The sequence below is a fragment of the Mustela nivalis genome (assembly GCF_964662115.1).
Source record: "Mustela nivalis genome assembly, chromosome: 1".
Classification (NCBI taxonomy): Eukaryota; Metazoa; Chordata; class Mammalia; order Carnivora; family Mustelidae; genus Mustela; species Mustela nivalis.
Genome location: NC_139020.1, coordinates 58339564 through 58363991, shown reverse-complemented (window position 1 = coordinate 58363991; position 24428 = coordinate 58339564). Strand labels below are relative to the sequence as shown.

At 36.5% G+C, this 24428-nt stretch overlaps 2 protein-coding genes and 2 long non-coding RNA genes across 18 annotated transcripts in view; 3 read left to right on the top strand and 1 right to left on the bottom strand.

Annotated features, from left to right (window-relative positions):
* The window catches only part of BTLA (B and T lymphocyte associated), a 29907-nt gene extending 20501 nt beyond the window's left edge, over positions 1 to 9406 (top strand). For 2 of the 7 annotated variants that reach the window (XM_082734236.1, XM_082734239.1), the window contains exons 3-6: positions 1482 to 1517; positions 2675 to 2833; positions 4362 to 4408; positions 6984 to 9406. In XM_082734236.1, the coding sequence (XP_082590362.1) occupies positions 1482 to 1517; positions 2675 to 2833; positions 4362 to 4408; positions 6984 to 7259 (518 nt within the window). In that variant the 3' untranslated portion in view covers positions 7260 to 9406. Of the gene's footprint in view, positions 1 to 1481; positions 1518 to 2674; positions 2834 to 2945; positions 3162 to 4361; positions 4409 to 6983 lie in introns of those variants that run through there. The other 5 variants (XM_082734237.1, XM_082734240.1, XM_082734238.1 and 2 more) reach the window with 5 other exon arrangements.
* LOC309867267 overlaps positions 1 to 24428 on the bottom strand; it is a 117511-nt gene that overhangs the window by 45034 nt on the left and 48049 nt on the right. The window contains exon 3 of the long non-coding RNA XR_014313085.1: positions 16487 to 16820. This is a non-coding gene — a long non-coding RNA (uncharacterized lncRNA). The remainder of the gene's footprint in view (positions 1 to 16486; positions 16821 to 24428) is intronic.
* Positions 14618 to 17700, top strand: LOC309867238. The gene is made up of 2 exons (XR_014313056.1): positions 14618 to 16130; positions 16533 to 17700. It is a non-coding gene; the product is annotated as an uncharacterized lncRNA (long non-coding RNA).
* LOC309867055 (MICOS complex subunit MIC26-like) overlaps positions 22980 to 24428 on the top strand; it is a 69015-nt gene continuing 67566 nt past the window's right edge. For 8 of the 9 annotated variants that reach the window (XR_014312959.1, XR_014312960.1, XR_014312961.1 and 5 more), the window contains exon 1: positions 22980 to 23264. The gene's annotated coding sequence lies outside the window, so the exon portion shown is untranslated. The remainder of the gene's footprint in view (positions 23265 to 24428) is intronic. The other variant, XM_082735312.1, reaches the window with a different exon arrangement.

The window sequence follows — 24428 nt, the reverse complement described above, 5'->3', positions numbered from 1 at the left end:
CCTACCACAGTCCATCCCCACCTGCCTTTCTGGATTGCTTCTGGACTCCACTTTGAGTCTCTGCTCCAGCCCAACAGCTCTATCTACCATCACATGTCTTCACCATGTTCTTCTCACCATTCACAGGGCACCCATTCATCTGCTTCCATTTACCACAATTCTGCCCTTCCTGCCAAACCCAACTTGCCAATTTCCCACTTCTTAATGAAGCCTTCCAGGGTTCATCCTAGGAGAAGCAATTTCTCTTTTCTAGCATATTCCATGCCATTTAAGCTCTGTGCTTCTCATTTACCAGACATTTCCTTGTACTGTAGTTTAATGTGTGGAAATGTTCTTTATCCCATGAAGAATTAAAAGGTCCTGGGAAGCAGAAACTGTGTCATGTTTTTCTGGGTCACCCTTGCTTCCTTCACAAAAGCCAAATGAATTATTTCAGAATTAGCTTTGAACTGGGTATGTATTTTCTTTTCATGAAGGAAAGAGTCAAAGAAAAATTTCCTTTCATGATGAAGGAAAGAGTCAAAGAAAAATTCCTTTTCCTTCTTTACCTGGGAATACTCAGTGAATTGAGTACTGACAGAGAAAAATATACTCTGAAATTATATTTAAGGATGATGCTTTTCTTAAAAATAATGTGGAGGCATGATAAAAAAAAAATTTCATTTTCTCCCCTTGAGATTTTATTTTTAGGGGCTATTGGGAATTTTCTTGTTTCTGTACCTGACTCTCTTTTTCTTTTTATGTTCAAGTTAAAAGTTGGCCCATGGGGTAAAAAGAAAAAAAGAATTGGTTCATGTACAAACAGACTGTCAGCTCAGTCAGGGCTTGGATGCTATTGGGAAAGCAGTATTTTCCCAGAATGAAGAAAAATGCTTTGCAAATCAAAGCTCCAAGAGAAAAGTTGACAGAGCTGAGAAACAGTCACTAGAATGTACATTGACCTGTAACTCCAACCTCCTCAATGTGCCCTTGGTCAATCCCTGATTAGGAACTTCACAAGGGCAGGTGGTCATCTTCTCAGTAGAGAAGTGGGGGTGGTATCAGTGGGCAGGAACTGGGAGGCACCATCTGTTTCAGAATGATAGTCAGAATGTCATCAGAAGCAACCTTCCCATATGAGTCTCCACACTCAACTTGGAGCACCGGCTGAATGAACATCTTGTTTTTCTAAGCTGGAAGCGGTCTTACAGGCTGTATTCTATCCTTCTACTTAATGGGGAAGAGGGAATCAAAGCAGACAGACAAAGTTTGTGTTGGATTTACAGTCTTACTTCAAGCCTCAAAATAAACCCAGAGACTTATTTTGTGTCCATGATCTTGAGGTGCCGATTTGCAAATTGTGAAAATTCCTTTAAGCTGAGTTACTGGATTCTGTTAGTGCAAATGCAGGAGTCCTCTAGAAGATTAGTTCTGATTTTGGACACAACTGAGTGCTGTTTTTACAACCAATTTCACTTGTTTATCTTGATTTTCTATTTCAGAATGGACTAGAAATAATTCCGAATACCCTCTGATAAGTAAGTATCAAACTAGTCCAATAAAATTAAGGAAATTAGATTATTAGGTGGTCGGAGAAATAATAAGTTGGATTCGCCTAACTGAATGGATCTGTTTGTTATTAGTTATCTATGTGGGAACTTTCCTCCCTCTTTCTATCTACACCCTTCCCCCAGACAGCTGTGTCTATCATCATTGGTAATGGCTTGGCTGCTGTCCTAATCCAAGCAGCAGCTGCAGCATAAACAGTGGCATTTGTTACCAGTCTGAATTACCTAACCACTATTTGCACAGCCTCTGTATTTCCTGTCCACCTTTACCTCAAACCAAGCGCATGCAGAAGCAAGCAGATAATGATGTTAATATATTTAGAAATAAAAATTTCCTGCATAAAAAATTTAACATATATACAACGTTAATGATGTGTGTTGCCTTCTGATATTTTTTTGTTCTGCCGCAATTCATGTTTCTAAGGCTATTTGTGATCTATTAAATTGTTTCATGACTCGTCAGTGAGTTGCAATCAATCTACCCCAGTCAAACAGAAACTTAATGCATGTCAACATGGGTCATAGCAATGAGCACTGGCTATAGGCCCAACAAAGTGTATTTGGTGATAACAAAGGTATCTTGAGATAAGGAAAGTACTTAGTATTTGGAGATCCCAAAGAGTTATGAGACAACAAAAAGCCTTTGTGTTAATGGAATTGGAATTTAGTATGGAAAAACATGTTGGCTTGAGTCCCAAGGCAACTCACTAGCTATCTGACCTTGGGCAAGTCTTGGAACAATAAAACTTTTATCAAGGCATGAAACTGGATAAAAATAATGGCTTCCTTACTTTCCTTCAGGGCTGAGTGTGAAAGTTAGGTAAGACAGTGTCAAGGAAAAAGCTTGGTGAAATACTCACTGACAGCTGTTATGGGTATTGTTTTCGAGGGGATTAACCCTAGAAGAATAAAAAATTCTTACAAAAGTTGAATTATAACCCAGAACCACCCACATAAGCTCATCAACAAAGCAAGAGGTGGGTGAGAACATTGAGGCACAGAGTTCTTGGGGAAGGCTTCCAGAAGAGAAAGAGAAACATCAGCTGGAAATCTCCTTCATTTAAGTTGTAATGGTGCAGAAGTTGTTACTGATCTTACTATACCTCCAATTTCCTAACTGTCTTTAGCATTGACTCACATTTCAGATACAACCAGTGCCTCAGGACCACCCTCTGCAGAAGTGACAGATAAAAGACAATGGATGCTTTATAGTCTGCTTCCTTTAGGAGCATTGATTCTGCTTATTATCTGTTTCTACGTATTCTGCTGCCTTCGAAGGCACCAAGGTGGGTTCCATCTTCCATCTGCTGCTATGTGCCACACATTTGGGGTTCAGGTATTAGAGCTGATTAATTTTTAGTTGGTTCCTGTTGTTTTCTTTCCCAATATTCTGCAAAGAGCCATGGATAATGATTTCCTTGGGGACAACTCATCCTTCCACCAAAAAGACAGATGGATTAATTCAGGTCCTGTCCAGTCATGGTGAGGCACAGTCACACCAGCACCGTGCTCTAGGCAGAGATTGTGAAAAGGAGGGCACATGGCTGGGACTTACCCATTCTATTTGTGTCAATCTTAAATTTATGTGACAAGCGGCTCTTCTGAGCTTTAAAGGTATCGAAAGGGAGGTTGAAATAATCTCTCAGGTCAACATGTCTGATTTGAATTAGTCTCATTCTCTTTTTCACAGCCGTACCATGTCATGCCAATCACACACACCCTTGTCTAAATGAAGATTAAATAGCCCCAAAGGAAACTCCTATGTCTGCACTTTCTGATGCCATCAAAAACACACACCTGAACTAAACTGTCACCCAAAAATAAAGCATTTGAAAAATCTGGGTTTGGAGAGGATGGGAGAGATGTGACATCTTAGAAGCAATTCCTTCCTGCTTTTCTAAGAATTCCCTCAGAGTCATGAGCAGACAGTCAATCACAGTGAGAGAGAGATGTGTGGAGAATTCTAATGTAACTCTAATCTGAAACACCCCAGCGCTCTCTCTCTCTGTCTTTACGGTTCCCCCTCTGCCATCTCCTCCCACCGTTTGCCACACTGGCAGCCACAGTGTAGCTATAGAAATGAAGTTAGACAGAGCATCCCTTGTTTCTGCCACAGAGAAAGCTTTGTCTGGGCAAAAAAAAAAACAAAAAAACAACTTCTGGTCTTTTGTGGTAAGGACTTCCGGAGCCCAGAACCTTCCCAGAATACTGCGGGAATCCTCTGTAACCCCAACTTCACTTCTGTAACTCCAAGTTTCTTTCCATGGTCCCTCCCCAGCTTTTACCATCTTTCTTAAGGCTGCTTTAGAAAACTTTAGAAAAAGAGGCAGGGATAAATCCTTTGACCTACGATATCTGGAGTGAACTGGGCCATAGGAGATCCTGGCCTCTGTAAGTGAGAGGACAGCAGTGTGTCTGACATCGAGTACCGGATATCCACAGAACAAGGATTTCCAGAGTGTTGAAAGTGAGGTACTTGATCATGCCCCTTCCTCTTGGATATGCCAGAGGGCTCTCTGGAGTAAGAAGTAAAGAACCAGTGAAAAAAGTGAGCAGCATGAATGCTCGCAAACTGAGGTGTACCTGCCAGCAAACAAACAAGCCAAAACTAGGAGTAACACTGCCACTGGCATGCAAGTTCATGACATGGGTGGGGAGGCAGCTTACCTCTGCCCTAGACACTGAATTTCAACCAGCCAATCAGATTCCAGAACCCATATTCTTCCCACAACCTCAACTTACAGGGAATTGGGGAAGAATTTTGTGTTGTTCTTTTTCTCTTCTTGTTTTCTCATTTTTCTTTCTGAATTTCAGCAGACCAAAAGAAGCCTTCTGATACAGCAAGAAGGGAAGTTAACCTGGTATGTCCTATGTATCTGTTAAAGCAAATGCAGTCTGTTAACCATGTTCATCTTAATATATTATTTTAAATTGGGTAAGGCTATGAAACACTCACCCTATGCCAGGAACTGTCTAAATATTCTCTCTATATCTTGACTTGCTTAAAAAAGTAAGTGTTTATTTTACATTTACATCCAACTGCAGCAAAGATTCTTCAGGATTAACAAGACTTATAATAAGTGGCCTATGGAAGAGCATGAGTGGCAGTATAGACCTGAAGTAGAAAAGTCAGAGACTGGATTATATAACTTGACTCTGCTCTTGCCCTGTTATGTAACTTCAGGCTATTCATTTATTCTCACAAAAAATACCTTAAAGTCTTTCTGGAAGGGAGTTGAGAGTTAATGAAAGAATGAACCATAAATTATCTCATAAAACACTGTGTGATTTCTTCCTAGATCACCAGCAGATAGAGAAGGCCAACTGGAAAAGTTACTACTTATGCAAACCTCTTCCATAATGTGTGTGGGCTCATCAAGGAAGAGACCTTCAGACAAAGCCTAGGGCATTCTGGAGGCAGGGCCAAATTTTCCTACAAGTTCTTGAAATATAAACTTGGGTTTTTCTTTGGGGTTCAATGTTGTGTAAATATTGGAACTAAAAAACAAAAAACCCAAAAAACAAGATGAGGCAATACACTTCTGAAAACATTTTATGATGTTTTTTAGTTAAAAGCAAATAGTCACAAATGAGGTACTACAAAGGAACTTGTGTGTGCATATGCATGTTTCAGGGTGGAAGGGTAGAGGTAAAGATGCAGTAAACCTCTCAAAAGTTCCAGAAATGCCAAAGGCAGATATAGCCAAAATTTTACCTATAATACTAAATAATACTTCGCATCCCCCACCAGGTTGCCCACTTTTAAATCAAGCCAAATGCATTCAACTTTGTAAACTCATACTAAGTTTTTCATAAGTGGCAGTAAACAACATTGTGTTGGGTGCTAAAGTTTTGTTTCTTCAAGTAGGAAAATGTACTTAAATGTTTTCTTCCTATAGTGAATACCATTGAACCACATTCTGTTACAATGAGGACTGAGATCTATGAAACAGTTTACAATGATAATCTAGATAGTTTAAGTTAAGGCCAGGTTGGTTAAAATGTAGTCATATTTCTTCCTGTGTAGGCTGGACAAATTATATATGATCTGAAGTTGAATTCAAAAGGGATTGTGTGTGTGTGTTATTATTTGGGAATTTTGTATTAAGATGTCTGTGTCTTTCATAGGAATTCAGAGCTTTGTGTCATTTGAGTTGTCCAACATTTAAGAAAATAAAGTGGTGTCATATTAGATCTTTGAGACTAAAACTTTCTTAGGAAGGGACATGGATTGGAACCAGTGGAATAGAAATCAAGTAGAGAAAGGAACTGCTTAGAACATGGCAGGTACATATAAAAGCCAAGGTTCTCATCTTATTTCACAATGGTCCCTGGAGGGTAAATGTACTTGAATACTAAAAAACACTCAGCTATGCCTTTTTAAAAGCCCTTTGTGAACTGTAAAATGCCATACACATAGAGAGTAGGATAGTTGCCTTGGTGTTTGTCATCTCTATCGACCACAGTATGGTGTCCCAGCTTGTGGCATCTATCCGCTTTGCTGAGATGCCACGGGGTACAGCAAGCCACAGACCACCATGTTTTCTTTAACCTCATTCATTTTAATTAAGTTTTCCATGAAAACCAACCATCTTTTGGAAAGAGAGCCAGGTAATTGAGCTGACAGACATATATATTCTAAAAGCACAACAGGGATCTTGTTGATATATTGAGGATTTATGGCTATTTATTAGGTTCTGACAGTTTTCTTCTTCAGTGCTTCTCTGGAGTCTTCACTAGGTTCCTTAGAGTGAAGGCTGGGACACTTTCCAGCTAAGCTAAGAGACTGGGCAGGGTAAAGTGATTCTTGCTCCGTTCAGTCATTCGGCCTTAGTGTTATTTTCTAGGCAGCCACCTCATCAGAGGGAAGCAGGATACTCGGCAGCTAATGCTTAGCTTCTTGGGATAGAGCCTGACATGCACCTGTGGTAGAATTCTGACAAGGAGGGGTGGGAGATGTACTATTTCACGTATAAATTGAAAACGACAAAGGACCTGATAAGGCAGGTAGACTGTCAAAGACTATGGACTTGACACCTTCAAGGAGTTAGGCCAAACATCAAGAACATAAATTGACTGACAAAACTGGTATTTAAAAACTGGAAGAGCCACTTTTAGCATTAAAATGGCATCTTCATTTTTATCAGGTCACGTTATCGTATAGCTAGAAGTGTTCTGTGACTTCCAAAGTGACTAATAAAAAAAGCACAAAATAACTATTTAGGAGGAACATAGTGGTCCTAAGCCTTTCATCTTTCATCAAGTAAGAATCTGCTAAAGATGTAAGTGTCAGCAGCAAAAGTGAGGAAGAGTAAATTATTTCTGTTGGTATATTGACTCAATGTAGCATATACTCATAGTTTGCTAATTGTATGCACTATCACATCCTTAGGCAGTAGTTAAAACAATCTTTTTTTTTTTTTTTTTTCCTTATAGGTTGATATTCCTCAGCCCTTTAGGAGTGAGCAAACTGAAGTGGGAACCAGGCAAAATCCCCAAACACTGCCATCAGAGACTAGTACTTATGATAATGAGCCCTGGTTCAGGGTCCAGGAAGAGTCTGAAGTTTATTCTAACCCATGTCTGGAGGAAAACAAACAGAGCATTGTTTATGCCTCCCTGAACCACTCTGTCACTGGAATAAACCCAAGACAACCAAGGAATGTGAAAGAGGCACCCACAGAATATGCAGCCATATGTGTAAGGAGTTAAATTCCATCTGGATCTCCAGCCATTGATCACTGAATGATCAGCATATCAACGCCATTTTCTGAGCCCAACAGTATACCTTGACCTGAGAAGTTTCACTTCAAGGAGGTTCATGTTGGTGCTTGGGTCTTCAGGGTCCATAGGACAAATGACTAAAATTTCTCCCCCCAAATTACGAGGGAACTTTTTTATAGCATAGCACTGAACAATAACACAAAAACCCTTCCCTCCAAAAATGAATGGTATTATGAATAGCAGGGTAGCAGAACATTTAAACTTAGATACATTTTACCCAATGGACGAAGTTAGTATAGTTTTTGGAGGATGAGAGATACATGTAAGCAAGAGAGATTTGTGTTATCTGGATTAGTTCACTACACTCTCTTGACGAAGAAAGAATGTCCCAGTTTGACTGACTAACCATCAACAAAGCAACAATATTATGTTTATTCCTCGTCATTCTTCCATGATGAGAAATTTCCCTCTGTCCATCTCATACTGGGGTTTCTTACATGTACAGAAGAAATCATTTTTGACTTGTTATAAGAAAAGAATGGAAAGAAGAAATGGTGCAATGAAGATGTGGAACACACCAGCTAATGTAGTGTAGAGGCTCCCCATCCCTGACAGAAGGTTTTATCTGCCTTGTTACACTGCTAAGCAAACATAGGTAGTAATGGAGTATTAATGTGTTGTTCATTTGTAACCACCTATGTGACTCAGGGTTTGGGTCACATAGACTAATGTTTATAAATGTGACATAATGCTGCTAAATTAATGTCCTTGGGGGTGTCTAAGTAAACATAAAAATCGGTGAAAATGAGGTACAGATTGGTAGCTTAAACTGTATTGCGGTTGACCTGATAGCAAATGAAAAGCATAGTTACTGGAATAGAGAAAAGTCTGGAATATTTAGTTGGTCAGTACAGGTCACCATCCTTTCATTAAGCACATCTGTACGGCTTCATAACAATTCATTTTAAAATACTGTAGTTGCAGTCACTTGACTGCAGCAAGAGGCGATGCTTTCAAAGTGTCTGAATTTCCAGAATACTTGAGTCTAATTATTTCAAAAATAATCGACAACTTTATTCAATAGCTTGAGGCTGTTAGGATTCTCAGGTGCTGCTACTAAGTAAGGCAGTACGCCTCATTCAAAGTGGACAGCAAAGGTTGAATCCATTTGAACAAATAGTTGAGCTGCTGCACAAATGAATGTGTGTGTGTGTGTGTGTAAGGAAGACTAGGTGACTTCTAGAAATAGTAAAAAGAGAAACCGACAAAATTAACATTCCATTTCAGTTTCCTAAAATATTCAGAATACTAGAGAAAATGGATCATTAAAGAAAATGTATGAAAATAGAAGTTTGAAATTATGGCAATGAGGGTATGATATCCCATAGCATTTTTTATCCCATAAAGATAAAACTGGGATTTTGTGGTGGAGCTTTTCTTCTGTAACAACACTGACATTAAGATTTTGCCCCTTAGGAAGATGTATGCTATGGTGAATGCTGTGAAGTGTGAACCTGACGATTCGCAGACCTGTACCCCTAGGGCTAATAATACATTATATGTTAATAAAAAAAAATTTTTTTTAAGGATTTTGCCCCTTAAATTGGGATTGTGGGTGTTTCTTTAGAGTCACTGTTATCAAGCCAGTATGATAGCACAGTACCTGGAATTCTGAGCAATGGATCTAGGTAGGCTCTTTCAGCGAAGCTGCATTTTTAGGCAACTACATACAAAAGATATATTAGAATAACTGTTTGCAGTATTCTTAAATATAGAAACAGGAAGTATGGGAGGATACCTTTAGCTGCCCTTATCAGAAGAAAACACACAGCTGAACAGTTCCTTCATAATTTTCTTAAATTTAAGCAACAAAAAATTTTGTCTATTGTTATATTATTAGCCTGTCTTATAGTAAAGATAATGTTGATAATGATTTCACTTCTACAAATGATTTATTCTTAAATTTGTATCATGCTGCCAAAATTCCAAATCACTTATGTTTTTATTGTTTCTAAATAAAGGGTGTCAGAATTATATATGTATTTCCCACATAAACCTATTTCAGTATTATTCACATGGTTTATTTCATTAATAATAAGGTAATGAATAATAAAGTTATTAAAACTTCTTTGGAATCAATTTAGTATTGGCTTTTGTACTAAAAAAGAAATGTGTGGATATGAAGCAGAAAAGTGATTCTCAAGCCTTATGGTACTGAATAACATCCTCAACAACTTGATAAACTGCAGATTACCAACTCCTAGCACTAAAAAATTCTGATTCAGAAGATTCAGAATATATGCTCTATAATCTTCACCATTGAAAGACACCAGATCATTTACTTTAGGTTTCCCAGTGTAGTGGCCAGTTTGGTATATGTGGTTTATTTGATCAGTTTTGATCAAATACTAAGGAACATGAGTGCTGGATCATATAGTAGGAGGATGTTCTGTTTTGTAAGAAACTGTCAAAATGCTTTCCAAAGTGGCTGTACCATTCTGCATTCCCATTATCAATGAATGAGAGTTCCTGTTGCTCACATCTTCATCAGCATTTGGTATTGTCAGTGCTCTGGATTTTGTCCATTTTATTAGGTGTATAGTAATACCTTTGTCTTAGTTTGCAATTTCCTTTAACATATGATATTGGTCATCTTTTTATATTCTTATTTGTTATCCATGTATCTTCTTGGTGAGGTATCTATTCAGGTCTTTTACCCCTTTTTTAAAAATTGGGTTCTTGTCTGTTTATTGTTGAGTTTTAAGAGCTATTTGTATGGGACACCTGGGTGGCTCAGTTGGTTAGGCTGCTGCCTTCGGCTCAGGTCATGATCCCAGGGTTCTGGGATCGAGTCCCACATCAGGCTCTTTGCTCGGTGGGGAGCCTGCTTCTCTCTCTTCCTCTGCCTACCACTCTGCCTGCTTGTGTGCTCTCTCTCTCTTTCTCTCTCTCTCTCTCTGACAAATAAATAAAATCTTTTTTTAAAAAAGAGTTATTTGTATAGTTTGGATAATAATCTTTTATCAAATATGGTTTGTGAAACAATTTTCTCCCAAGTTTGTGGCTTGTGTTTTCATCTTTTAATGGACATCATTTATAGCATTCATTTGTGTTTGCTGTGGTATTAGACGCTGGGCTTCTTATGAGTCAGGATTAGGTTACATTTCTCTTTAGTTATTTATCCCAGTGCTTGGCACATAGTACAATTAAAAAATGTTTAAATAATGGATATTGTTCGTGAAGCTGGTCATCTAATCTCTTGCTACATAAGGGATGGCCCTCTAATTGGTAGTATGGGCATCCCTAGAGAGATGTTAGAAATGAAGAATTTCAATCTTCACCTACTAAATAAAAACCTACATTTTTTCACCTACTAAATAAAAACCTACATTTTTTTAACAAGAAACTCAGAGGATTGGTGAAACTTAGCCTTTATGACCCACATCTCCCCACCAGGAGTCAGGTGTGGCAGGAAGCCAAGTCATTCATGACAGACTAATTTGGAAAGTTCTATTTTAGGCAGGAACAGGAAGAGCCTCACCACCCAGCCCAGAAAGTAAAAATGTCATGTGAAAAAGAAAACATTACTACTTTATAGAATGTTTGCCCTGAATTTGAGAACACAGGAACTGAAAATCCTGTGTTAGAAATCAAGTTATAGTTTCAAACTATAACTAACTAACTTCAAAAGCAAGTTAACTAACTTCAAAAGTAAGTTCTGGGGACTGATCTTTAAAATCAGGCCCTATTCAGAAGTTAGGGTAAATGTTCCATAGGAATTGCTTTATCTGCAAACAATCTATGACCACATACTAGGCACTTACTGGTTAGGTTCTGAAGTCATGGTTGAGAGAGATTCCATTACTGCTCATCACTACTGCTCATCACTACTTATAACACAGACGAATGAGGTAAAAACTGAACAAAAAATATAATCTGATAACTGAATTGTTCTCAGGCCTCTGTCTCTACAAGTCCCTGACCAATTAAAACATAAAGAAGTCAGATTGGGGAAAAGATTAACAGTAATGGTAATGGTAAATTGGTGAGCATGGCTTGGGTCAAAAGATAGCATGTTTCCTTCCAGTTCCTCCACTTAAATCCTGCTTGACTTGGGATTTATTTATAGGAAGAGTTAGGTCTAAAAAGAGATACTCAACCAGCCGTCTGGGAGATGCCAGTGTACCTCAAACTTCCCTAATTGCAAATGAATGAGATCCAAGGATGTGATGACAGTCTCCTTTGCTTTGAATACAAGGGCTCCTTCCCAAGGTTAATGTGGTTAAAAGAGAGGTTCTGTCCAACTCTCTAGCCAGTTAAATCAATCCTCTTGCCATAAGAAGAAGTCTGCAAGAGGGTAGATCCACGGAAGAGCCTATTTCAGAAGTTAAAGATGGGAGGCAAGAAATAGAATGATTTTTTTTTCCCTAATTTTGGTAAGTAGTTGATGGGTGTTAAGTACCAGAGGAAGTGACAGGATATGAGCCAAATTTTGGCTGTCATTGTCATCTAAATAGCTTATAGGTAGTTATAAAGTGCTTTCCTGTATATTATTACACAAAGCATTTTATGCACTTTGAGAGCTCAATTGCAGCTATTTCTTGGTTACTCAAGATGTGTGTAACTAACATGCTGATATGCCCAAATACTTAATTTTTATTTTAGATGATATCACTCTAAACTTATTCATGTCTTAATCAAAGTCTGACAACTGAAAAATAATTTTATTTGAGGTTAAAAAAAAAAAGAGGAGGGTCAGGATTGGTCAGAATTTCATCAGTTTAGAAAACTCCAACTTTCTCAAGCTACCTTAAAATGGCTAAAATTGGTAGTAACTCTAAACTAGACAATCACAGGTTGAATTGTTTTTCAAACTTCTGGGAATTTGTGTTTTCTTTGAGTGATACTTTATGTAGAGATTGGAAAAGATAGGATATCAAATTTTATTTGAGTGATATTAATATTTAGTATGTCTCAAAAAGTGCAAATTAAATAATATTATCATGAATCTCTTCAAGGAAGTAATCCAAGTAAAGTTGGATCCATAGTAGAACTATAGCCTATAGGTTGACTGCTATATTAAATTGAGTCTTGTACTCCAGGGCTTTCTACAGTCCATAACCAAGCATTACTAGACAATATTTTACCTCTTATGATTATTGGTGATCTCTTGACAATAATAATGTTTATCCTAACAAACATCTATTATTTATTGAGTGCTTGAGCATTGTTCTAAGCATTTTAAATGTATGACTTGCTGAACGTACACAATCACCTATGGAATAGGTAGTTGTTGTGCTCATTCCACAGAGCAGGAAACTGAGGCACATAACAGTCAAATAACATGTCCAAGTTTACAGGGCTAATAAGTGGCAGAATCTGAATGGCAACCTAGCAATCTGATTCCAGAGTCCATGTTCTTACTGTGGCATCAGCTTGAGGAGCAATGGAGAAGGATTTGGGCTATTCTGGATTCATTCTTTGATGCCTTAGAGCTATCTGCTGAAGCTGACCCAGAAATGTTGGATTAATCCCTGTAACCTCTATGTTACCCTGCATAACCAGGTAATGCTTTCAGTTCCCAGTTATCAGTTCTGGGCTGTTGAGAGAAGAAAGGAATTGTACTGGGCAAGGATCTCAAACTACATTAGAATTGTACACATGCTGATGTCAAGGACAGATCATAAAATGATTAACAGGATAAGTATGTAAAGGAGGATACAAAAATGGACAGGTATAATGAAGATGTCAGTAATCCAAATACCAGTGACCAGAGATTAGGCATCAGGGAGGAATGTAGCACAGTGCCTGGCAACATGAATGGAGTTGGATCTGAGCCCGCTACGTTTGAATGTAGGAGTCTCTAACATTGGTCTTACTCAGGCTTGGTCCCAGAGTGGGATGGGTTTAAAAACTGAAGATAAAGACAAGTATGCAGACTTGTATGAAATTGAGGAACTAGAGAATTTGGAGGTTGCTGGCAACAGTGATGGAGGCAGATATAGGGCTTGGGCAGACCTGACATTTCTCATCACAGCTCCATTTCCCCTCCCCATTGAGAAACATCAGTGTGTTGGAGAAACCAGTCAGACAAACAGTAATGAAGCCAAGAAAAAAAGAAAAAGAAAAAAAAAATCCCAGATGCTCAGGAGTAAAATCATCAAACTCCCAAAATTTTAGTTAAGGTTAAGTCTCACCACCCCTGAGTTATAAAAACACCTAGTGGCCTTGGAAATATCAAAAGTTGTTCCATTGTTCCATTTGCTAAAACCCGCATATCACAAAATGTCTTAGTTTTAATCTCTTTTAGCTGGTAACTCTTTTTAAAATATGCCAATCTTGTAGTATATGATTCTCCAGGAGGCCAGAACAACCTCTGAATTTAAACCATCTGTTGGGTTTCATTATGTGTAAAATGTACTGTCCTATTCTTCATTGCAAGTATCTCTGATGTCTTACAGAATCTCAGAAATCTCAAAAATGGTATTAATAGTAGATGCAACATATCTACACATATAGGCACACATACATATATATATATACACAGACACATAAATATAAATATACATACATATGTAATTTTAGTTAAAAAATGAAAACAAAAAGTAATTTTATCATTTATTAATTTAATTTATATGGCTACTCCTTGGTGGGGGAAAAGAACAGTGTAGAATAGTCAGGGACAGAAGTGAGACTTCTAGTGAATATACCTTGGTATATGGTTTTAACTTTGGAATCTTGAAAATTAGTTGCATAGTTAAATAATAACAATACATAAAGAAAAAAATGGCTCCAAATTGAAAACAGACTGAATTATACATCAGGTTGATAACCATGCATATAGAATAATTTTTTTAAGTGACTTGATCGGTGTTTTAACTAGACATTGCTGCAAGAGATTATAAGAACAAAAAGAACCATATAGATATTTTAATCTGCATTTGTTATTTTTCATAGTTACATTATATTGTTGTTTTAAAGATAATTATGTGGGGGCACCTGGGTGACTCAGTTGATTAGATGACCAACCCTTGATCTCAGCTCAAATCTCGATCTCACAGTTGTGAGTTAAGCCCCATGTTGGGCTCCACAGTGGGCATGAAGCCTACTTAAAATAAATAAATAAATAAATAAATTTATTTATTAAAAATAAATATGTTGATAATACAGAATAAAGAAAATATATAACTATGTTAATATATTTAGAAATAAAGCTTTACTTTACAACAAAATTTAACACTTAACACAATAATAAAATTAAGGATGTTCAAAATCCTGAAATCTAAGTTTTGAGTTGGAAGTCTAAGCATATGTTCATGATTTTTTTCTATTAAAAACTATTTACTGACGCAAAACATGAGAAATATGTGGATAAATATAAAACACATTTGAAATCCTATTTTTAATTGCTTTGAAAGATAATTGACTATTTAAAGAAAAACTATGTGAATTTTATAGAACATGTAGAAGTAAAATATAGGATAGTAAAATAGCCCAAAGAACAGGCAAGTGGTAAATGGAAGTATAAAAATACAGTTTTATAGGGGCACCTGGGTGGCTCAGTCCATTAAGTTTCTGCCTTTGGCTCAGGTCATGTGTGACCAGAGCCCCGGGATTGAGTCCCACAGAGGGCTCTCTGCTCCTCTGGGAGTCTGCTTCTCCCTCTGACCCTCCCCGTCTCGTGCTTTCTCTCTCTCAAGTAAATGAATAAAATCTTTAAAAAAAATACAGTATGATAAGGATGCAAATTAAAATCTTTAAAGCAGTCATTAAATATTATAATCACTAAATATTATTATTTAATAAATATTATAGGCAAATATCCAATATAAAAATAGAACATTGAATCCTCAATAGAAGTCCGGTATTTAATGCATGAATTTAAGAGCTGAGCTTCAAAATACACAAAACAAAAACAGAGAATTAGGGCAGCAGGAGACAAATCTACAATTTGAAAACAAATCCTCAGTTGAGAACCCCTGGAATCAACAACAGATCAATGAAATGGAAGAGAGAGTTCATAGGTAGAGAACAAATGAAGTCCTTGTATATGAAAATAAAGACTAAGGTATCATTAGACCTCCTATATCCCTAGCACTAGGAAGGATATGGTGAGTCTGCTAGTTTGTCAGAATTGGAATGTATTTAATAGACATTGGGGAAACAATTGAATGGTTTGTGAACAAGGCATTTACGTCAACCCCTTTGAGAACTGCTATGGTCTGAATATTTGTGTCCTTCAAATTCATATTTGAAAACCTTTAACCATAAAGTAATGATATTAATAAGGTGGGGCTTTTGGAAGGTGATTAGGTCACAGGTGTGGAGCCCTCCTGAATGAGAGCAAGGCTTTATAAGAGAGACTGCCGAGAGATCTACAGCCTTTCCACCATTTGAGGATACAATGGGTAGTCTGCACCCCGAAGACAGCCCTCACCCAACCATGCTAGCGCCCCGATCTTGGGCTGCCAGCTTCCAGAACTACGAGAAATCGTTGTTTTTATAAGCCACCCAGTTTATGGCATTTTGTTATACAGCTTGACTACACTAAAACAAGTACATTTCATGCAAGATAAAATTCTTATCCCCATTTAAATGTACATATTCAACAACAGGAAGTGTCAGACGCCTCTCTGTCTTGGTAAACCATTTAAACAGAGAAGTGAAAATGATCAGTTCAAAGAGTTGTGTTTTGTAAGCCTGAATAGGAAATAAAATCATTCTGATTGACGTATTTGATGTAGGCTGCTCTAGGAGCCTAGCCAGAGCCGCCTTCTCCTGGGCCTCTTCACATTAGTATCTATCTGAATGTTCAGCTGGGGATTATATCAGAAGATGGCAATTGATGTGGCAATCCTGGTTAGTACCTCTGCTTTTTTTTTTTTTAAATTTTAAGTTGAACTTTTATAGAAGTAAAACATTCATAGAAGGGGGAAGCGGGAAAGGGGAAGTAAGTGCAAAGATTGTTGAATTTGAATTGAATGAGTTTATGTAATCAACACCCTTTAGACCAAGAGACAGAACATGGCCCACACACCAAAAGTTCCCCTAATGCTTCCTCCAAGTAATGCCTCTGCTCCCCAAGGAAACTATCTTGACTTCTAACACCATGTATTACCTTTAATGGTTTTGAACTTGATATAAATAGAATCATACGATATATAAATTTCAGTTTAATGTCAAGAACTATAAAAAGTCTGAGATTTTTTCCTTACTTGCAAGGTGACAAATTAATCTGCTCTCGTGTCACGGGTGCTGTAGGAAAACAAGAGACTCCTGGGCCAGAGAAAAGGATGTTCTCATTCACGGCACAGCAAACAACACGAACATCAGCATATTTGTGTCAGTTCCTCTTGCCCTCAAGTCCCACAAGGATGCTGCAGCTGTGCCCAGGGGGTGCCTGCACAAACAGGGGTTTGCAGGACCGGAACTCAAAACTTGAAGCGGATCTTCTTCCTGGGTAGTAAGCGTGCTTGCGCTTTGCTCCGGAGGCGGACATTATCTCTTTTCCAAAGCTGTTCGCTGTACAAATATCCTGGAATAAAGGATCTGCAGAAAGAATTAGAAAAATCCACTTCTTCTTTTTTTTTTTTTAATCAAAACTAGATTATCTCCCATGAGACAAAAAACTCTAGAACATTTCTCTTTGATGGCTCTGTTGACAGAGAAAAAACTGGATGTACTGAGAAAAGAAAAACGTCCTAACAAACAAAAATGACTGAAGTGAGGTTAAAGTTTACCTTTTCCCAAGTGACATTTTTGGCTCTGCTGTTCTATAGCCACAGGCCCTAGAGCATCAGAAGGTGCCCTAGGTTTTAGGGTCCCAGAGGAATAGGAGGATTATTAGGCTGTGAGATTTCAGGGATCCAGAGTCAATGTGGGTCTGATTCAGCTTTCAAAGCAGCTGAACCCCAACACCCCACATCACAGCAGGACATTTGCAAGTTGTCTCTCTTTAAAAGTCTGATTAAAAAAAAAAGAAAAACTTAACTGCAATTATTTAATTGCGTTTACAGCTGCTCTTACTGAATTCTGATAGAATTATATTTCTTAAAATAGTGTTTTTGAATGTAGATAATTTAAATATAATTCTTGTGAATGTTTCATTTTCATTGGCTCTGCTAATATTAAATAAAATATGTATTATATTTTGATTGAATTAATGAGTCCACTGTTACTTACAATTCTGTTTTTTAAATAACTTCGTTGTTTAAAATGGTTTCTAGGAGCGCTTGAGTGGCTCAGTCTGTTAAAAGTCAGAACTTTGGTTTTGGCTCAGATCATAATCTCAGGGTTGTGAGATCAAGCCCCACTGGCTGGGTAGGGAGTGTGCTTGGGATTTTTTTCCCTCTACCTGTCCCTCTGCCCCCACCCCCGTTAGCACACACATGCTCTCCCTCCCTCTCTCTCTCTTTCATAAATAAACAAATTAATTAAATATTTTAAAATAGAATAAAATAAAATGGTTTCTAAATTCTAGTAGTTGATTTTTTTAGTAACATAGTACTAAATCTTTAGTTGTACATATTCTATACCATTATAAAGTACTTAACATTATCATATTATCTCCAATGTAATTCTTTACTAACCAAGCATCAAGAAACCAGTAACTCATTCACACAAGACCCTTCTCCACAATCCTATATGGAAAAGTGGCATTTCTTCAGAAACTTCTCATTTAAAATTTCCCATTTTTTATTAACTATGATGTAATCATGGGCTAATGACAATCAACTCAGGAGCACACTTAACTATAGTGGCTTTCATTTGATACCTTTAAAATTAGGGTGGGCAAGTGTTGCCAAAGACCTTAAAACAGGCTTTAAGTATTTGTTAGCAGCAGTATTTGCTGTAGGATGTTATTTAACTAATACCTGATGGACACAAGAATTTTATATATAGATTTTATTTAATAATACACATCACACATACCATTATTCATGTTCATACAGAATATACGTATATACTCAAACATATAATACACATACACCCTCATAAATATATACATGCTCATATAATAAGCATGTAGATAATTACAAATCAAAATATTAATATCCTTATATATAAATTTATACTTATAAATTTAGTTACCTGTAACTAGGTTTTTTTTCATCTTGTCAACTCTTTAAGGTAGCATTCACAAATTAAAAATAAATTAAAAATAAAAGGCATAATAAAACATGTTTTCCTGACACTTCAGTATTAAAATTTTCATCCCAAATATGACAATTACTTGCTAGCATTTGCTAATCTTAGAGAGCTATATTAGTAATATAATATTGGAGGAGAAGAAAAGGAGAAAAAAAAGTAATACAATACTTCCTTTCAATGGTAAGTATTCAAATTTCATCATTAAATCTTCTATTTCAGTAGTTTGGATTTTTTTTTTCAAAAACAATTTAAATGTATATAGATTAAGTTTTTTATTCTGTCACTGTTGCCATAGCACTTAAACTCCTGACATAAAATATAATTTTAAAGAAATGAGTTATATAGTTTCATTGCATCTAAGTACTAAACATGCTATTTTATACCTGTAAACATAAAAAGCTGGTCATCGCCTTTTCATTAGTAACTTTAAGATTTTTCAATGCCCATCATCTTTAAAATTACCCTTGAGTTTACAAAAGGTCAGAAGGAACTGGCTTCATGCCCTCTTTGAAGAGGTTTACCACACTGTGCTCAACCACATTCCCATGGGGTAATATGGTGGTAAATTCTGGGCCAGCCACCAGAATCATATGCTAAAATTTAATTAACAGATTAATACTAAGATTATCAACTAATATATTTATAATATATGATGAAAAGACAATTAATAATGAATCAATAATGAAAAGATTAATTCTTGCCATTGCTTTCTTAGAGTTTTATTTAATGTTGCTACAGATATATGAATATTCAAAATACCATTCCTTCATTTCCAATGGTAGGTATGACTCAACATTTTTTGAAAGATGGGATTATGTTTTATATATAATAGGAAGAACATTTCTAATATATCCTAAAAGAATTAAGAAAAATTAAATTATAACTAAATTAATATACTATAATTAACATTTATCTGTACATATGAATATGTACATATATATACCATTTTAGACAGGAAGCTGCCATTTAATATTGCCATTTTTCAGATTTCATTCACATCAATTAATTTTTAAGATTGTATTCTTCTACTTTAGTAGAGCTATGATGCTGTCATGATGCTGTCATCATTAATTTCGTGTCAATTTGACTGGACCACAGGGTACTTAGATATTTAGTCAAACATTCCAGGTGTTTCTGGGGGGGTTGGTTTTAGATGTGGTTAACAGTTAAATTGGTAGACTGAGTAAAGCAGGTTGCCCTCCTTATAGGCATGGGCCTCATCCAATCAGTTGAAGTCCCGATCCTCCCTTATGTAGGAGGGAATTGTTCCTAATGGCGTTCTGACTAGAACTGGCTTAACTCCTACCCTCAGATTCAAACTGAAATACTGACTCTTCTTGGGTCAAGCCTGCTAGCCTTCATACTACAACTACCTCTTTGGCTCTCCTGTTTCTTAGGTCTTCAGACTCAGGCTGGAGCTGACCCATCAGGTCTCTTGAATCACTAGCCTCTTCACTTGCCTTGTAAATCTGGGACATACCAGCCTCATATTACTTACCAGTAATTATATGAGTTAATTCCTTTTAATAAATCTCTATATATCTAGATATATATCTTACATACATATATATAGATACATGTAGATATATATCTTACAGTATCTTATGGTATATATTATATATATTATATGACATATATATATATGTATGTATATGTAAAATCTTATTTGTTCTAGGTCTCTAGAGAACCCTGACTAATTACAACAACCAACTTCCAATGAGTTATGTGCAAGATAATGTAGAAGAATAAACTTACAAATAGCATCACTAATACTCATGAAATTTCAGCTATAGTATTAGTTATTGTTGTATTATGACTATGATAATAAAATGAATATACAGAAAAACCACTGTCTGAACATAGACTTGATTAGAATCTACACACTTTTTTCCAACAAAAATTTTCCTAGTAGCTATCACCCTCCTGCCCTTTAACCCAGGAATTGAGTTATTATTACTTGTTTTATTTTCACTTTTTATTTCTACTAATTTGAGTGCTCTGAAGATATAATATACAAATTATGTTTGTCCTGTCATTTGTTCTTATAATATTAAGAGCTCATTCTTCAAAAGACTTAAATGAGTAGTGTAACAAGAAAATAATACGGACTCATTAAATTATGACTCACTTATGCCATCATATCTAATGCACCCCCCACACCATTCAAATGAACTTCTCACTAGTTTCATAGAAGCTATAATGTGGCTTTTCATCTACCAGTGCCAACTTAGAGTGTGTAACATTTTCTTGATAGAGCTTTGCTTACCCTAAACAAATATTTAACATCATTGACTTTAATGTCATTCATTTTATAAGCTTTTGTAGCTTGAATTCCAGCATAGGTTTTGGCTTCTTAGTAATAGTGTCAAATATACACAGTCCTTTTTTTTTTTAAGATTTATTTATTTATTTGACACACAGAGAGAGAGATCACCAGTAGGCAGAGGCAGGCAGAGAAAGAGAAAGAGAGAGAGAGAAGCAGGATCCCCGCTGAGCAGAGAGCCCAATGCCAGGCTCGATCCCATGACCCTTAGATCATAACCTGAGCCAAAGACAGAGGCTTAACCCACTGAATCCCCAAATATATATAGTCTTATATGCCCAATCTACTAGTATACTTCAGTGTTAATGATTTTTATATCCATACTCATATTACTAACAATAAAATGATCTGCCAAAGAATTTAAGTTTCATATTAACTATAGTTTATATAACAGCATAATTAGCTTAAATAGCTTTTAATTATTTAAAAATTATTTTAAATAAGTCTACATTTCTCATAGATTTTGACAGTTTTTATCGTCAACTGCCTTGTCAATATTTATATCCCATTAGTCTAACCTATCAAAAATTTGAAAATAAAATACTTTTATCTGTTATGCTATTTATATTACAAATATTTCTAATCATAACCAAAATAGCCATAAGCTTATTTTATATTAAATTCTTCTAGCAATTTAATTTTATTAGGATTAATTACAAGCATCCATAAAACCAGCCGAGGTTGGCCTCCATTCATGATTTCCTTTCTTCATAGAGGATCTAATTGCTGTTATAACATTATTCCCTCCACAGTATAATAGTAAGAGCAGTTTTCCTACTAAATGGATTTTTACCCTATACCAGAATACAATGCTACCATCCACCATGTCCACCATGACATCATGCCTACTCCCATGGCAATACACTTTCTTGCTCTCTATTCTTTATCACAGATTGGCATAAAAATTGTGAATTTCTCAACTTCATGACATTTAGGACTAGTGATACTACAATAAGAATTAGTCACTCATATCTAGCATTTTTATATATCTGCATCAACTCATTATTTTTTAATTTTTTTATTATCTCCAATTAGCCAACATATAGTACATCATTCGTTTTTGATGTATTGTTCAATGATTCATTAGTTGCATTTAACACCCAGTGCTCATCACAACATGCACCCTCCATAATACCCATCACCCACTTACCCTATCCCCCACCACCCTCCCTTCTAAAATTCTCAGTTTAGGGGCGCCTGGGTGGCTCAGTGGGTTAAGCCGCTGCCTTCGGCTCAGGTCATGATCTCAGGTTCCTGGGATCGAGTCCCGCGTTGGGCTCTCTGCTCAGCAGGGAGCCTGCTTCCTCCTCTCTCTCTCTCTGCCTGCCTCTCTGCCTACTTGTGATCTCTCTCTGTCAAATAAATAAATAAAATCTTTAAAAAAAATTAAAAAATAAAATAAAAAAATAAAATTCTCAGTTTGTTTCCCAGAGTCTATAGCCTCTCATGGTTTGGCTGTCTCTTTGATTTCTTCCCCTTCAATTTTCCCTTTCTTCCCCTATAGCTCTTAACATGAAATAAACCCTCCAAATGTATTACAATATCTCATCCAAATTATTACTCCTAATTAACACAGGATACCATAAACAAAGGTTTGAAGAAAAAAAAAAAAAAACCGAAATCCAAGAATAACATTTAATAAAAATATGAGATAGTTCCTGGATTTTAGTAATAGCCAATAATATGAAAAACTATGCTTGTTCTTCCAGAGCTAATAGTGACTAAAATAGTAATTCTAAGAGGAAACAGTGACCAAAATCTCAAATTGTCACTATTCTCAATCATTAACTGCTCCTCAATTGACTCATATGGTCTGTGTAAAATTTTATCCTGATGAAATATGGATTCTCTTCCAGGGATAGACTTAATATAATACATCTTACAGGATTCTTCCTAAATGTTTTAACAAAAACAGTAACAGACTTCTCAGAGTGACATCAACAAAAACAGCATAATGGGTGGTCCTTGGCGCTATTTTCCTTCACAAACAAATCAAATAGCACCTATCCACAGACAAGAATGCTTCTGTGAAAAGCTCAGAACCTGGAGGTAAGACCAAGCAGTCATTGGTAAGACCAATCATACATTCGCAGTCTATTGAGGAAAAAGAACCTAGAAAAGCCATATCAGAAGGGTTAAATGGAGTAGTTTCACTTTTGACTACACTGTCCCTTCACCAGGTTGGCCAAGTGCCATGGTAAAAGGCATCTCTCTTCTTCAGTGAGGAGCAGAAAGCTGGCTGGTACCCAGCTTCCCCTGGGTTCTGGAATGCTCACTGGGACATCACTTCTGTCTTGCCTCATAGGGAACATTGGAAGAATTGGCAGGGTTAGACATCCTGTGGTCAGCTAGAAATCAAGGAATGGGTGGCGCTTACAGTAATCAGTGCGTGGATCACCACATCCCTGCCGGTGGGTGATCTCATCTGACTAAATCAGTGTCTTGGTAAGAGATATCTGCAGTCCTACAGTATTATTCATGGAGGCAAGAGATAAAAACAATCTGTTTGTCCATAACAGGTGAGTGGCTGAAGAAAATGTGACCTACCTTTCTTTCTTTCTTTCTTTCTTTCTTTCTTTCTTTCTTTCTTTCTTTCTTTCTTTCTTTCTTTCTTTCTCTTTTTTCTTTTTTTAATGCCTTGATGGGGAGGGGGTTGGAATTTGGCAGGTGAAAGTTCAGGTTAAGGAGAAAAATTAACAAAATTGTGAAGCAAGAAAGCTCTAAGCATGTTCACAGTTCATTATTTATCTGGTTTGGGTGGCCTGCTTAATCTAAGAGAAACATTCAATTTCCTAAGTTATCTGAGATATATATATATATATATATATATATATATATATATATATATATATATAAAATCTCCTTTAAAAGACCTCCAAACCTCTAAACTAATGCTATCTTCTCAAAATAAACTTTTGGGATGGGAAAAACATTGAAATTATATACCCCAAATTTTTCTGACTGGTTCCCTTGATTAGTGGTGTGTGTGGTAACCTTCATTGTGAGCTTTATCCTATGAATCATACATTCGCAGTGTCAGATGAGTTTATGGTTATTCACTCATTGTTGCTTTTCATTGCTATGACCTTAACCTCAGAATTCTTAAAACATAACTCCCCAAATAATTATGTTTGAATCATAGAGGGGGCAAAGCACAGAATATTTTACTTTCCAACTAATTCAGGGAAGAATGTGATTGATGTGTGAAATACACTGAACCAGGAAAACTTAAAAATAAGAATTAAATGGTGACCTGGCAATAAATGCATAAGGTTCAGAATAGGAGAAATTATAGTATGAAACATGAGGGAAGGAGCAAAATACTTGGCAGGTTTATAAAGGATTGGGACAATACGATGATTAATGTGTCAATTTGTCTAGGGCATAGTCTGAAGATTTTTGGGTCAAATATTGTTTTAGAACTTTCTGTGAAGATATTTTCTAGATGAGATCCATTTTTTTTAATTTTTTTAAAGATTTCGTTTATTTATTTGAAAGACAGAGATCACAAGTAGCCAGAGTGGCAGGCAGAAATAGAGGAGGAAGCAGGCTCCCTGCTGAGCAGAGAGCCGTATGCGGGGCTCAATCCCAGGACCCTGAGATCATGACCTGAACTGAAGACAGAGGCTTAACCCGCTGAGCCACCCAGGTGCCCCAATGAGATCCATATTTAAATCAGTAGA